This window comes from Heloderma suspectum, chromosome 2 (assembly GCF_057233095.1).
Source record: "Heloderma suspectum isolate Gila_16-S chromosome 2, 16-S_ref, whole genome shotgun sequence".
NCBI classification, from domain to species: domain Eukaryota; kingdom Metazoa; phylum Chordata; class Lepidosauria; order Squamata; family Helodermatidae; genus Heloderma; species Heloderma suspectum.
Genome location: NC_139459.1, coordinates 272,784,537 through 272,801,171, shown reverse-complemented (window position 1 = coordinate 272,801,171; position 16,635 = coordinate 272,784,537). Strand labels below are relative to the sequence as shown.

General features: G+C 42.8%; 1 protein-coding gene across 1 annotated transcript in view; it reads right to left on the bottom strand.

The window, feature by feature from the left end:
* The window catches only part of SGCD (sarcoglycan delta), a 341,247-nt gene that overhangs the window by 161,427 nt on the left and 163,185 nt on the right, over positions 1-16,635 (bottom strand). The window contains exon 2 of the mRNA XM_084839249.1: positions 16,244-16,345. Within this exon, the coding sequence (XP_084695375.1) occupies positions 16,244-16,345 (102 nt within the window). The remainder of the gene's footprint in view (positions 1-16,243; positions 16,346-16,635) is intronic.

The following is a 16,635-nucleotide window of genomic DNA, read 5'->3' as shown; positions in this document are numbered from 1 at the left end:
CACAAGGACGGCACTTTGTAACCATAGAAATGTCGGGGAGTCAGAAGGAGGTGCCTGGCTATCTACAATAAATGTCAGTCTTGGGAAATTGGGCACATGATGTATGATCAACAAAGAACAGACTGAACCCCTCTCTGATCTCATGAGCCCCAACGAGGGAAGAAGAATATTAAACCCCATTGTTCAGGAGGGGCACGGTACTGAAAGAACTGGGCATGTTTAGCCTTGAGAAGAGAAGCCTGAGGGGAGATATGATAGCGCTCTTCAAGTCCTTGAAAGGTTGTCACAGAGAGGAAGGCAAGCATCTCTTCTCGATCATCCCAGCGTGCAGGACACGGAATAGTGGGCTCAAGTTACAGGAAGCCAGATTCCAGCTGAATATCAGGAAAAATTTCCTGACTGTTAGAGCAATACAACAATGGAACCCATTACTTAGGGAGGCAGTAGGATCTCCCATACTGGAGGCATTCAAGACGAGGCTGGACAGCCATCTGTCAGGGATGCTCTGACTTGGATTCCTGCATTGAGCAGGGGGTTGGTCTTGATGGCCTTGTAGGCCCCTTCCAACCCTACTATTCTATGATTCTATGGTCAAAGATCAGCTACTCCAATCACTGCACCAAGGCAATGTGCATCATTTGCCACCCTAGCCTTAAAATATTGAAGCAGAAGCCTCTGATTGTAACAGACTATAACAAACAACAGCCAGCCAGCCAGCTGCCACACCTGTTACAGTCCATAAGTCTAATTACATAGCATTATTGTAAAGCAAACAAGTGGTGGGAAACTGAAAGTGGATCGTTAATATTTTAAAACAGAGGTGGAAGTGCAAACTACGTAAAATAATCTGGACTGCTCTTCCCCTGTGCAACCAAGCCTGCTGGTAGAGGAAGAATCAGCCAGCCAGCTAGCAGGAACCTCTAGGGGGCCATCTACATGAGCCTTTTACTCCAGGGCAGGTGCAGATTGAGGTCCTTCTGATCAATTGATGCAGGCGCCCCTTCGCAGCCATCCGTGGTTTTCTCCGGAAAATGCGGATTTCCAAGGAGGCGTTTTGCTGTGATCTTTTTGGTTTGCTCTGGGTTTCCCGCGGTTGCGAGCCATCTGTCCCTTCCCCAAACTGACTTCACATTTTGCAGTGGGCATGTTGTAGGTAGGGATGTACAGATTCCCCACCGTCCGTTCCGGTGGGTAATCCGTGGGGGGGGGAGGTGATCTGTTCCTCCCCCTGGAATCTTTGTGGAGCAGCTCCTCTCCGCGAAGATTCCGCAGAGCAGAGGTTCGCTTACCTAAATCAACCAGAGCCCTTCGCCTCCGCGCCGATCGCCATTTTTTTAAAAAAACTGGCCATCGGCAGGATATGCCCATAGGCTTATACACAAAATAGAGCTGTGAATCTTGCGTATAAGTCTATGTGTCCATCGGCTTCTATGCAAGATTCACGGCTCTAGTTTGCATATAAGTCTATGGGGACATCCCACCGATCACCTTTTTTTTTAAAGGTGATCAGCGTGGAGGTGAAGGGATCCCGATGCAACAAGCAGCCATGCCATCCTGCGCGGAATCCTCCAGGAGAGGAGGTAAGTGGGGCCAATCCGCGGCGGATTCCTGCTGAGGCTGTATTCCAATGAATCTGGCCTCATTTGAATCCGCAGCGGATTTCTCTAACATCTGTAGTTGTAGGCATGCGTAATGCTTGTGTCGCTCTGTGATGCTCCTTTACTCCCCATGTCCCTTTGCAGCTGTGCGGTTACACAGGCATAGAGAGGCATTTTCATCTATGTAATCACACTTTCGCACATTTTTGCAGCTTTGTATCTTCACAATGGTTGCTTTTGGACTCAGTGCCCAAGGGCCGGGGGTTTGGGGGAGGACCAACATTGCTCTGGCCACCATTTCGGAGCGATGGGTAGGCACGTACTGCTCGCCCTTGTGAGTGCGAACCATCGCAAGAGTCTCAGGCTGGGGAACTGCCAAACAGATGGCGTGGAAATGAAGGAGCACAGAGCAACCAGTTTTTAACTAAAGAGGGACGGGAAGACACAGCAGAGCCCCTAAAATACAAAACAGACACTGAAATGTCACACCCCCACACTCACGGACTGCACAGCTGCTCATTTAAGTATAATGGCAAAAAAAGGGGCACAGCGGAGTTTGTTATGGAAGTGGGCAGTAAATTGCGAGTGTATACCACCAGAAACTACTTCGAAGCTGCAATGCTGTGCAGTTGTGACGGAGTGGAGGGGGAAAGCGGTGCCACATAGATGGGGCCTAGACAAAATCCCCCTAGCTGGGGAATCAGACGTATACTCCTGTTTTGATACTTCACGTCCCCTGCAGACTATTGCGAACGCTTGTCCCCATGCATCTCAGGTGCCTACGCCTTTTCCCAGTACCCTAACGAAGCTTGATGCTGGCAAAACTCAGCGACAGGGCACTTGTCAGTTTATCTTTTTAATTCCTTTCCCCTCATATTTTATTTATGATGGGGCCAATGAACTGTGGATTTGATCTACTGACTCAAAGGAAAACCCATTTGTTGCAAACTGAAAGGCCCCACCATCCAACCCTCCAGAAGTGGAGTTTGTCCGTGCATCCAGACAGCCCTGCAATGGTCTTATCTGGTATGTTGCCCTAGATACCAGACACAAAGGTGCAAACATGTTGTTTTCAGAGTCAGTTTACAGGTGAACCCACTATGAAAATGTAGACAAAATCCAAGGCAGGTAGGCCCACTTGGCACAGTTGATTGACTTTAATAGGTGCTGATTATGCTGCTCATATTGCATGAAATTAAAAAGCTTACAAATGTTATGAGCCATTACCCTTCCATTTAAGGGAGCTTATGACATGTTAGCAACATTTAATGAAATTCTTTTCAATATGCTATAGGCACCCTCAACGAGATTGCAGTTTGGAATGTTACTTGTGAAATTATTTTCAAGGAAGTTTGTTTACTGCAAGAATGTATCCCCTCTTCTCTATCAGGGCCTGGATATACTTTCAGCAATGAGTTAACCACCAGAAGAAATTGTTTTTGTAATTTTCCCAGTGAGGATTTTGTCACGATGGCAGCTCACAAAGGGGAAAATAAAACATATTTATGCAAGGGTTCCCTTTGCTATCCTGCCTGAGCACAGTGTGCGTTGAACATTTATTATGGTTCAAATGGAAAGTCTGGTTGAAATGTTCTCTTTAATATGTTTTCATACTACCTCTGTGAGGTAGAGTAATTAGGTTATGCTTGTTTTTATTGCAGAGGAACTGAGGAGGAGCGCATTTGGTAGGAATACAGGATGTTTGGGAAAGCAGGTTTTGATATAGTTCTTTGCAGTGGTGTAGTGGTGAAGTTTGAGAAACAACAGCACATCGTGACAGTCCTCATAACACCCCCAACCCCTGGGGAAAGTCCAAAAATGCAGACAGCTGGGCTGATCCATCTCTGTGTGTATTATATATGTCTTTTGTAGATCTTTTTGTAAAGCTAATGGGTCTTAATTACCCATTCAAGACCAAGCGACCCCAAAATACTTTGCATCACAACAGGGATGGTTCACAATATATTGTTGCTGGGAAAATTCCTCCCCAGCTACTGTGAGGATTGTAGCTAAACTCAGAGGGAATAGAGTAATATGAGGTGGAAGGCAGATGATGTTATTGTTCCTGCTAATCAAAACATCCCAGCACTTCGACCCTGTGATTCCACTTGTTATTTGGAATCTTGCCAGATTTGAAATACAGGACAACTAAGATCCCTTGCTTGAAAAATTATTTTAGTGCTTTAAATGATCCTCTTTAATTGGCAATGTGGGATGTGGCTGTCAGCTCAAGAAGCTAATAGAACAGGAATTCTCAAATGAAAGTGCTATCAATGAATTTATTCTCAATGATTTTTTTATTCAACGAATTAAGTATATGTTTGAGTTTCATCAAGCTGTAAGCAGGAGCCATACTATCGAAGTTTTCAAGGTATGTAGATATTACTTCTTTAAAAGAAGGAAGGAAGGAAGGAAGGAAGGAAGGAAGGAAGGAAGGAAGGAAGTTGCTGGAAAGCATGTATGTGTGTTCCAAATCCCACTGGTTTCTGCTTGAAGACCTCCACCTACACCATACAAAATGCCAACAAGGATTTTGCATCAGCTTGTGATGCCTTCGTTTAGTTGATATTTCTTGCATGAATGTTGCCACATTAATGGTCTCAGTCTGCCTTGTTTATTCTTCTGGTTGCCTGCTCCTTACCATGCTGTTTACTAGAGGCAAAGCAAGATCCTGAGATGAAACCAAAAGAGGTGTTTGGAGCATTTCCCACAAAGCAAATTCCCCAGTGCAAGGCAACTAACAATGCAACAGAGACGTACCAAACATTACATAGCTTCGGTTAGTGGGTGGCTAATTGTGGTTGCATGAAATATTTACTTATTAGTCAGCAGCTGCTAATTAGTGTCTTGTTGTTTTGTCAAATTAATAGCATTTCAGAATAATATTTAGCAGTTTCTGCGGCTTGAATGTAGCTGAAAACAGGAAGCAAACATGGCTCATGACCATTACTTTGCTCCAATTCGGCTGAACATTTTCCTCCCTTACTACCTGATGTAATAATACTTCACAGAAGTGCGCACTGCAAACAATATGTATGATCAAACCAAAGACAAGAACTTTTAGAAGTGATTGCAATGGGAGAAATGATCACATGCACATGGGATGTAAATGTGCTTAACCTTTGGGTCAGGTCCTATAAGACTAAAATCACCCTGTCTAATGTTCAAAACACTTTGCTACAAATTGTTACTACTGCAGTAATTAAAATAAGAACAACATAGTGAAAAAAGCCTCTTGTCTCTGAGGACTCTAATTCAGGAATGCATTTTTGGGGAAAGGGGATGAGATGGTTTTATAGGCGAACTGGTTTAAATCTATCTGCATATTTTATTGCTTATAAATGCACACTATTTTGTGCCATAGGAAAAGGTTGGGTCACTGTTTAATCCAAATTAGTATTCTAGTGCTTACAAGTATGTCTATGTCCCCCCCCCACACACACACCTGTTGCCCTCTGTTTTGAGACAGGTATGCCCCCAGAACAAATAAAGCAATATAACCACCTGAATTATGGAGAACAGTTTCAACATTAAAACCTTTCTCTGACATTTTTTTTAACATTACGAGACAAGTGCTTTTGCAAAATAATTATTTTTCAACGTTTACTTCTTGCACCATGCTAATAGTAGCCTAAAGGAGAGAATGGGCACTAATAAAAGCAGGCATTTTCTTGGAAATAGAAAATTCAGGGCAGCATAATTTATGTAGCATCTATTAGAGGTTGAGATCAATTTACTGGATACTAAGAGAGAAGAAAGAGAGAAAGAGAGAAAGAAATGTTTATGGGTCTCAGCCTGCACAGACAGACCACAGCAAAAACCCATTTCATTTCAAATGACAAGGAGGTATATCCAAGTTTACATTTAAATCAACATGAGGATATGTTCTAAACCACCTCCCATGTTGCTCTTTGTCAATGTTACTTTAGAATGGTATGTCCCCTGATCCCTAAGAATGAGAAAGACTAGATATTTGAATCAATGCATATATTATGTCTGTGTTATCTGGAAATGAGGTTCTTTCTTTGCCCTAATTAATTTTGTGATACATATGGCATTTATCTGTCTGGACTCGGAGCGATCAGGTCTAAAACCAGGTGAGGGAAGAAAGGGGGATGACAAAGGTGGGATGGTGACAGGCTTGTAGCCTACTAGGATGCTAACACAGCAGGGCTACACCCTGACCTACAATTCTAAACTCGCCTGGTCTAGTGTGTACTAAACTAGTCTAGATCACATTGGCACTTATTTCCCAGTTAAAATTTCCTATAAGAACGGAGACATTAATTGCTACGGATCTTTCGGAGTTAGCATAAACTATGCTCCTTAATTTTAACATGACACCATGTTGGAATCATGAGAGAGGATTGGATTCCTAGCCCAGACTACTGCTTTTTGCTCTGGATGTTGTGTAACTAACTACTGCCTATATTATGTCTGCCAGGGCAACTATGTTATGAACTTTTTTTTTTTGCTTTTTTATTAGTTTCATTTATATTTTTGTTTTATTTTATGTTTTATTTTTTATGAATATTATTGTTGACTACGAGTTACTACGAGGGCATGACAATTCTTTCGGGGTGTTGGGTGATCCGAGACTGGAATGGCGGGAGCTACTGATTTATTTAGGGATTTAGTCCAAGTAATAGAGCTTGAGCAACTGGTCTGGAAGTTGGAACTCCATCTAATCCAGGTTACCAAATAACCCATGGGATGCTGGCTAAAGGACCTCAGAGACCTTACAGGGCGTCTAATCAGATGCATAGCCTGATTTATTTCCATTGTTATCGAGACAGAAAATACCCAACAAACTCTCAGTTTACTACCTCTTCTTGTTGGCAGACCTGAAAATGGCACATTTCAAAAGAAATCAAAAGAGCAGCTATTTTTAAAAGAGGCATACTGTAAAATTACACTCTTAAATTCTAGTGAACTATGTCAATGGACATATATTGGAAACAACAGGACCGCTAGTGCCAATTCCTACCACACAAAATTAACAATTGTGCTGCTATGTGCAATTTTCAGTCAAACTTTGCTCATGAAATTTATAAAAGCAAGCAGATGGTTCGTTCAATCATCTATAATAAATTACAACAGTTAGAAAGACAGTTCTATACCAAGAACAGCAAAGAATCTGAGCTGCAGATGGGTTTATAGATGACCCTTCAAATTTTTAATAATCTCCATAATTTATGTACAGGCAAGAAATTCAAAGATGCCTAATGCACCCTCTTGATGAAGCACAAATCACTTCTATTTATTCAGGCAATGCTTCATGGTCCAGTTCATTTCTTAATTAGAGACAGCAAGATGCTCATGTTCCATGCAAGTGGCATGGAAAAGGATGTTTAGTGTGCAATATGTGCAGTTGGGAGATTTGGATACTCTGCTTCCTTCTGGAGCGCTGATGCATCTATCATTTCCCCCTTAAAACACAGCTGAAAATGCATTCAGTCACTGTGAAACCAGGGAACTTCTGGCTTCTCCCCAGCTAATTTGTTGTCATTAAACTGTTTGTAACACTCCAATACCTGGTCAAGTATGACCAATCACCTATAATGGATTTTTGACAAAAATGTCTTGTCTTATTTGTCAGTTCTATGGCTAGACAATGTTTGAGTGCAAAGTACAGAAAAGAGTAGCAATGAGGCAATCAGTGGAGGCTGGTGGCTCTGATTTCAGTGGGGCTGTAAATCCATTCTGGGTTTCAGTCAGAACCAGCCAGAACTCTACAGGAGCTATCCAAGGTGCTGAACCCTATCCCCCAAATAGGTCCAGCACCTTGGATAGCCTCTTTAGAAGACTGGCTGGTTCTGACTGAACTGAAAGCCAGAATAGATTCACAGCCCGAATGAAATTGGAGCCAGCAGCCTCCACTGGTGGCAAACCTACTTAATAGATTTAGGTTGGCCACTTGACACATTCCTAGGCACTTATCCTTATCTGGATAGGAAATCTCATGGGCAAAATCGTGCTGTATGCACAATTTCTTTAGCTCCCCCCTTCTCGCCAAATAGCCGACAGGCTGGTTTTTAGTGTGTGTGGTTTTTTAAAGGCATGTATGTGCAGCTCTGATTGCTGTGTTCACTCTCTTGTGTACAGCCCACATCTTTATAATAGTCTTCCCAAATCTGGCACCCTCCAGATGTGCTGAACTACACATTGGCCATGCTGGATGGGAATTATGGGACTTGTAGTTCAACACATTTGGAGGGCATGAGGTTGGGGAAAGTGGCTTTACAAGGTTGCTACAAAACTTAAAAGGAAAGCAGAGATTCACCCAAGTGCAGCTGCTAATTATGAAAGTTTACAAAAGTCATTTTAAAACTACAGGTTTAAAATACATTGTAACTCTTCCATATAGCCAGCCATCAATCAAGCTAGAGATATTACTCATAATAACAAATTTGTGGAAGCATAATATTTCTGCAGAACAGAAGGCTGTTCAGAACAGAAGAAGGTGATGTGGAGAGGAGTTTCTTGTCTTTTCCCCCAAACAGGACCCCCTCTTCCTAATATTGTATCACAAATTGCATTTATTTATTTATTTATTTATTAAATTTATTAATCGCCCATCTGGCTGGTCACCCAGCCACTCTGGGCGATGTACAATAAAAGAAACAGTTTAAAACAATAACATTCTACATTAAAAACATCGTATTTCTAAAAATACCTTAACCCACCCCAAATGCCTGCCTGAACAACCACATTTTTAATCTGTGGCAGAAGCTCATTAAATAGGGGGTATAGTGAAGTTCCCTAGGGAGGGAGTTCCACAGAGTGGGGGCCACCACAGAGAAGGCCCTCTCCCTTGTCCTCACCAGCCTAGCTGTCCTGGCTGATGAAACAGACAGAAGGCCATCCAAGGCCGATCTTGTTAAATGGCCTGTCCGGTGCTGCTAGAGGTGCTCCTTGAGATAGGCTGGATCGGAACTATATAGGGTTTAAAAGTCAAAACCAACACCTTGAATTTGGTTGAAACCATTTGAAAGCTGTTTGCGCTGTGGTGCCTTGTTAATAGGGATGTATGAAAGTCACCTTTCGCGGATTATGTTGATGGTGGGGGGGAGGCATTCTGTCCCTCCCCCCGGAATCCTCGCCGGGGGGGGAGGCGATCCATTCCTACCCCCCCGGAATCCTCCGCGGAGCATCCAGCCAGGCCCAGCCAGGCCAGAGCCGTCCACAGCCAGATTTCCGGCCGCGGAGGGCTCTGGGAAAAAACAACAACAAAAACCGCATACGCAAATGGTGGTGGCTACGGCCACCGCCATTTGCGTTCCTTATTTTTGCCCGTCTGAATCTATGTAAATATTTACGTAGACTATGACGGTGAAAATAAAGGGGAATGCAAATATTGTAGCAGGTGCTATTTGCATCCCTTTTTGATTCACCGTTTTAGCCTACGTAAATATTTACATAGGCTAAAACGCCGAATCAAAAAGGGACGCAAATAGCGCCCGCTACGCTATTTGCGTTACCCTTTATTTTTGCCGTCATAGTCTACGTAAATATTTATGTAGACTAAGATGGGCAAAAATAAGGAACGCAAATGGCGGTGGCCGTAGCCGCCGCCATTTCCGTACGCGGTTGTTGTTGTTTTTTTTAACCCACCCAGCCATGGTAGACTACGTAAATCTTTACGTAGCCTATCACGTCTTTTTTTTTTTTTTAAAGAAGACTGGAAATGGTGGCAGCGGCGGCAGCCGGTTGGAAGACCAGCTGCCGCCGCCGTCGCCGCTGAAGCCGCCGCCGGAGCCACTGCCGCCCGGAAGATCTGCCCCAGGTAAGTCTCGTCCTGGGGGGGGATCCACGGGGGGGGGGGGGGCAGGCTGTTCCGCCATGGAGTTCGGGGGGCCAAATTAACTGGCATTCAGCCTCACCGAGATCCGTGGCGGAATTCTCTGCCATCCTTACTTGTTAAGGGACTTGCAGTTCAAGAAATGAAAGCCAAAAGCCCAATTACACATACAGTCATAGCTACATACTTTTATAGATCCCCTCCAAAAAACACTGTGGACAACTTAAGCTGTTTCTCTGACAAGAGACTCCATTTTGAAATGTCTGAAGTCTTATTTTAAAGCAGTCATTCACTTGGACAAGTGTGCACAGGTTTCGTCCCATCTTTCTCCTGTGTGAATTTGGCGTCATTTACCTGACAGAAACTACTCATAAGAACATAAGAAGAGCCATGCTGGATCAGACGAAGGTCCATCTAGTCTAGCATTCTGTTCACACAGTGACCAACCAGCTGCCCATGGGAAGCTCACAAGCAGAACATGAGTGCAACAGCTAGGGATGTATGAACCTCACACTGTCTGGTCCGGGGAGGGGGGGGTCCATAGTGGGGCAATTTGGGCTGCTCAGGGCACTGTGGAATCCTCTGGAGCCCAGCCGTGTCTGCTGGAGTTGGTGGAGCAGTTGCCAACTCCAGCTCTCTGGCTCTCTATACGTCACAATACACACAGTATCAGAGGCAGTGTACTGATGTACACCAGTTACTGGGGAACATGGGTGGGACTGGGAGGGTGCTGTTGCTAGGGATATCGGAGAATTCCGCCACGGACTCAAATGAGGCCAGATTCCAAAGAATCCGACCTCCGGCGTCTACAGCAGAACGGACGCACTAAACTTCAGGTCTGGAGGAGTTCCCGCAGAGCAGCTCTCCAGCTCCCTATATGACGTGATACGCTAATGGCAGTTGCCATTAGCCTATCACGGGAAAAAATACAGCTCTAAATTGCGTGTTGTATGCCATTTGCATTTGTCAAGCAGTGACTTTGACCTATATTGCAGATGTTTATGGCTGTATTTAGGTCAAAGCCAGTGCTTTATGGCTACAAATGGCGTACAATATACAATTTATGGCTGTATATCCCCCTGCAATAGGCTAATAGCAGCTGCCATTAGCGTATCACGTCATATAGGGAGCTGGAGAGCTGCTCTGCGGGAACTCCTCCAGACCTGAAGGTCAGTGTGTCCACTCTGCTGTGGACTCCGGAGGTCGGATTCTTTGGAATCCAGCCTCATTTGAGTCTGTGGCAGAATTCTCCGATATCCCTAGCAACAGCACCCTCCCACCCATGTTCCCCAGTAACTGGTGTACATCGGTACACTGCCTCGGATACTGGAGGGAGCATATAGCCATCAGGACTAGTAGCAATTGATAGCCTCAACCTCCATGAATTTGTAACCGCCTTTTAAAGCCATCCAAATTAGTGACCATCACTACATCTTATGGAAGTGAATTCCATAGTTTAACTATGTGCTGTGTGAAGAAGTTCTTCCTTTTGTCTGCCCTGAATCTCCCACCAACCAGCTTCATGGATGACTCCTGGTTCTAGTATTATGAGTGAGGGAGAAAAATGTCTCCCTATCCATATTCTCCATACCATGCATAATTTTGTACACCAATATCACCTCTCCTCTTACCCTACTTTTTTCCAAGCTAAACAATTGCAGCTGTGTTGTAACCTTTCCTCGTAGGGGAGATGCTCTAGCCCTTTGACCATTTTAGCTGCTTCAAATCCTTCATTCTCCTTCAGCCTACATAGATGCCTAAAGTCCAGCTCATGCAATCCATCCAGACGCACACATATACAGGCATTCATGCATTATAATCTGCATAGCCATTTGTAACCCTGGCAAGGCTTCCCTGAAATCAGAAGGTGGAGTTTTGATTTCTGAAGGTATAATTTCAAGCGGAAATTCCTTTTACTTGGAAGAAGGTTGGTCATGTGAATATTATTATGCACGAAATGCTGAACTCATGGTGTAACTTATACTAGATGAAGAGATAATGAAACTAATTCCATCTTTTACTATGCTTCATCTACTAAAAATATAACCAGCATCTGCAATTCTACCATATGACAAAACACCATCAAAGCTAGCAGAGGGTACACAGTTTCCCAGCTTGTTTAATACTTCAGTGCTCAACAATACCCTACACATTAACACATCCTTGCCATGTGTTATGATTTCGTATTATTGCTGTTTCTTATTTCATAGACATTCGCCATCAATTTGCATCTAGACACATTAGTGCAAATCCTATTAATTTCTCCAGATACAAAAACATTCATAAAAGCTGGCACCACATTTCTTTAGTTCAAGAACTTCTAAAATGCACAAAGAGACTATTTAAAATAGACCCCAGATTCAGTGCAAATATAATAATATATAGGAATTATGTGTTTATTGTGTACAATCATGGATTTAATTGACCAAAATAATGCTCCATGCAAGAACATGAACGCAAGAAAACTAGGTCTAAATGTAGCCCCTTCATTATAAGCACCTGCACAGATATACAGTATGTGGGTCTATCTGAAATTACTGGAATTATACGCAACATCTGTACATCTCCATGCAGATTGCAGGTGTCAGGAAAAGCCCAGCAAAAGCAATACAAACAGTCCTGTGGATTTTATTTTGCTGACTTCTGTGCTAGGATTCTGTCTAGAAATAGTTGTAAGGGCTGGGAGCAATCCCATGCTCCCCAAGAGGGTTGCTGAAGGGCTGATGGATGCTGTGGAACTTCCTCTCCACCAGCAGACAGGGAGATCCACCCAGAGAGGGGGAGGTCTGCCCACAGGGGTTCTTCCTGGATAACAGCAGATTTTTCTGCTCCTTTGGCTACCCCACCAGTGGTAGGGCTCAAAATAGGGCAGGTTAGAGAGGTGTCACAGGTGGCCGACAATCCGTAGGATCTTAGGTCCTCTTGTTTCCTGTTCTACCCACAAGCAGAACTGGAAACAATGCCAGTCTGAGATCTGGTGCAGTAAATTCCTTCCCACTGAGGCAATGGGGCGGGAGAGAGAACCCCCGCCCCATCCTGGGTGGTGTGAACTGGCAGGGATTAGGAAGTGAGGATTCACTGAGGTTTTAGAATTCCCTCCCTCTGGGGTGTGCCTGGTGCTTTCATTATACGCATTTTGTTGGCACGTCAAGACACACCTCGTTACCCGGACCTTTGGAAATAGATAAAGGATATGAGATTATGTTGTTTTCCCCCTGTATTGATATGTATGAACCTACTCTGTGACCACAGGCTGAAGGACAGGCTTTAAATTTAAATAATAAATAAATACTTCTGCCACAGACGTCCCTACCACCATTTTAGGATTACTCTGTTTGGGACTTTTCTTCATGAAGTCAACAGAAGCATTCTGATTACTTCAGTGATGCCCAAGAAGTATCTAGGCAACTTCTCACATTATGTATGATCTCTTCATAGCCATCTCTCTCTCCATTATCTTTATGAAAAGCAGGCAAGCACATTTTCACAGCCTAAAACTTTCATTCTAGTTTAGAAAAATATTTTTCATTTCCTTTTGTAATGGCAATTAACACATAACTATAGCAATCTGTTTATAAAACGATCAAAATGTATTTTCACTCCTACTGAATTCTTCACAGTGAATGAAATTTTTACGGGTCAAAGGTCTTCCTTTATTCCCATGCAAAAACATGTATATATGTGAAGATTTCCTCATTAACGCTTCTTCAAAATTGTTTGCTACTGCTTGGATTAATCTGCAACCAATCGACAAAGGTTATAACCTCTGGTAATGAAATGCAATTTTGTACTGGATGTTGCATTGAATAGTCCACAGTATCTAATCTTTATAAGACAAATGAAATCCAAAGTTAAAGGATGGCAAGGTTATTTTAATTAGATATCTGCTATCCAAGTGGGATGTTAAGATATGAGTCAAATTAATACTTCTGAAGAAGAAACAAGAACTGTGATCCATGCCATAAACTATCAACAGAAAATTAAGAATATATGTAACACTCATTTTAAGGCTATGGGTTAAATGAGAATGTCTGAAAATGTTCAGAAGAGAAAGAACCCCCAGCTATATTAAGTGATACCATTAAAATGTAGTTGCAGTCATTTTTAAGCACTCTAATTTACACTATTATAATATTGCCAATTCTACTAATAAATTCCTTATGAATTTTCAGGAAGTTAATCAATTACATTTTTAATATGTACTCCTAGTTTTTTCCTCCTCCAAAGCACTTACCTTGTTTTTAAAATTATAATACTTGCCATTATGTTAGTTTTTACTAATTCCAAGGAGGAACTAACCTTTCCAACTGGCCTTTATGCCAGCAAAACAGGATTCACACATGTCTGATGTCAGATACACAGTGCTAAAAGGTTAAAAGGCACGGAAATGGGTGGAGAGGGAATGGGAGGGAAGAGGGAGAACTGAGTCCAAGTAAATTCCTAGTGCAGGCATTTCTGCTTCCACAGAGCTATCTATACTAGTGAAAATTATGTAGTACAAGACTGTTTTAATGGGATTGTGAACACTACAGTTACACAGTGCAGAAGGATGTACCTGTCCCACTAGCTTCTCTGTAGATATCGCCGAAGGAATGGCAGCATAACACCACCATGCTCAGTTGCATCTATGAAGATCTTTATTATCAGGGTATTTATTCAGCCACAGAACTAGCTAAATATGTAGTGGGAAACACTTCCCCATCGTAAGTTGCATTATATAATTCACATTGGCAAGTTAACTTGATTTGTGAGATCCTGGGCAACGGAAATGTGACAAACCCAGCCTTCCCATCCCCTCCTTTCTAGAAATGTCTCTGAACGAAGGACATGCCCAAGCATTACCAGGCATCTATCGGCACCAAATCTGCATTACAACACATCCCAGGCTGCCTATCAGTGGTACAGTGAAGCCAGGGCTCACAGGGATACAGCACCAGCACTTCTTTATTACCAGGGATGCTGATGTCAGCTTCCACCCCCCACCCCCTTAGACTTCTCTGTTCCCTCTAGGGATGTCCATCGCCGGGAAATTCAGCCCTTTTGGGAGATGCTGGACTTCTGTGGCGTGCCTGATTCAGCTTGCTTTTGCGAGCCAAGTTGCACATTTTCCCAGTTCTGGGAACTTTCCCCACTTTTTTGCCATTTGCGCAAACAGAGACGTGCACTAATTACAGCCAGAAATTGCGTGAATGTGTATAATTTGCACAAATTATTCAGTTTATGGCCATAATTTGCACAAATGTCTTTTTACACAAAAGAAAATAATTTACGGAAATTCCGCCAGCTGGACCAATTTGTTGCACAATGAGTTGAGCCAGCTGGTAGAAGACAAAACAGAATCTGGGGGGCCAAGCCGATGAAAGCTCGCCGAGCTCCATCTCGCAACCAGATTCCTCTGACATCCCTAGTTCCCTCTGAGCTTACGTTCATTCACAGTAGCTGGCGGGGAATGAATTTTCCCAGCAACTATGTATTGTTCCCTGTGGTAATGTGAAGTATTCTGGGGTAGCTTGTCTTGAATGGGCACTGAAGACTCAATAGCTTTACAAAAGACCTACTCCTATTGGAGATGAAAACTGCTAGAACAAATTTGTTGATATGGGTCAACACAGTTGCCTGAACTTTTGGACACTCCTTGGGGGCATGGCTATGGGGATGAGCGCCTGCACTTCAAAATTTACCACAACACCACTGCTGCCTATCCCTTCAGTCCATGACACAGCCTTATGTTAACTAGGTACCATCAGGAATCATCTGGAGGACTCACAATCAGATCATCCCCAGCACTGAATGGTCAGTTTGAGTTTCTCTGTCTGCGAGTTCCGCAGTCCCCATAGAAATAGCTTTGTTTTTGAAATCTTTTTTTTTATCTTAGAGCAATTGGCAAAAAGTCAGGCCTCAACCACACTTTGAACTCTCAGGTGTTTCCCCCTCCCCCCTCAATTATTGTTAGGATCTTGATAAGTATGTTTTAATTAGCTAATTCTATGTTTCACTTTTATTTTAAAAGCAACTGATCATTTTTCAACGTCTCTCTGCTTGGTTCTTGAATATACTCAATCGGAAAAACAGGTTTGATTTAATTCTCTTGCCTAGTCTGAAGCTGTCTATACACCCAGCCTGCCTAGACCACTTGGCAAACACACTAGCCTCCTGGTTTTTAAGGAGTTTAAAGGAGGCTCTGGAAAAGAGGTCTACACTTTTCCAAAAGTGTAACAATCTGGAGTCTCACAGGTCTAAGATGTAAGAGTTATTAATTCTGCGGGTGGCTTCCAATTTTCTCTGGAAAGTGCAAGCATTGTCCAACAAATCATGATAAGTGGCACAAATGTCTGCTAGAGATTTTTTTTAAAGTGGAGGGATATTCCTTATGAATGTATAACAAAAGAGAGCCTACATGAAATTCCTTGGACTGATAGAACAAAGCAATTATTATTAGGTCTGTTGTCAGTGGACATTAGCCCTCATGGAACCTCAATGATTAGGAGCAGTATATCTTGGATTGCTAGATTCTGGGGGGAAATCACATAACTATTAAAACATGTCCTGCTTGTGAGTTTTCCACAGCATATAATTGGCCACTGCTGGGCTGAGAGTACTGGAATAATTGGAGCCTTGGTCTGATTCAGGAAGGCAATTTTGATATTCAGACATATATTTGTTTCACCAACGATGCTGCTAATTCCTCCTTATACTGGCACACTCCATAATTATCCTCTTGTAGAGCAGCCTACCTAATATATAGTTATTGTACAGACTGACTGTGTGCTAGAAGTTAGTGACATGTTTTCATAATAAAAAGACAGAAATAGGATTTTTGAAAATTAAATTCTGGCTAACTTACTGTCCTAGACCGGATTTCTTTGGCGTACAGAGGTTTCAGGAATTCTGAATCTCCTTCCAGCTTTAAACCTTTTTCTGTGATCCTTAGGTTTCCCATTCCATCCTGAAAAACACAAAAGGCCCCCATTAGCTGTGATTTCATAAACAGTAAGCTGTCAAAAATGTGTTTCTTGGACAAGAAAACCTTGTAAAGTACTGGGAGGCACTGCACAATGCAATCATCCTTTTGGCTTACTCTTTGTGAGAAAATTGTGTTTCAAGCAATCTGAAATGCCCCCCAGTAAACCATTTATTCAGGTGAAAGATGCCCTTTAGCTTGTCATCAGGGGGAGAGGGAGGTGAGAAAGAGAAAGATGACAGGGTGGCATCTAATGTCAACGCAAAGCCATTCAT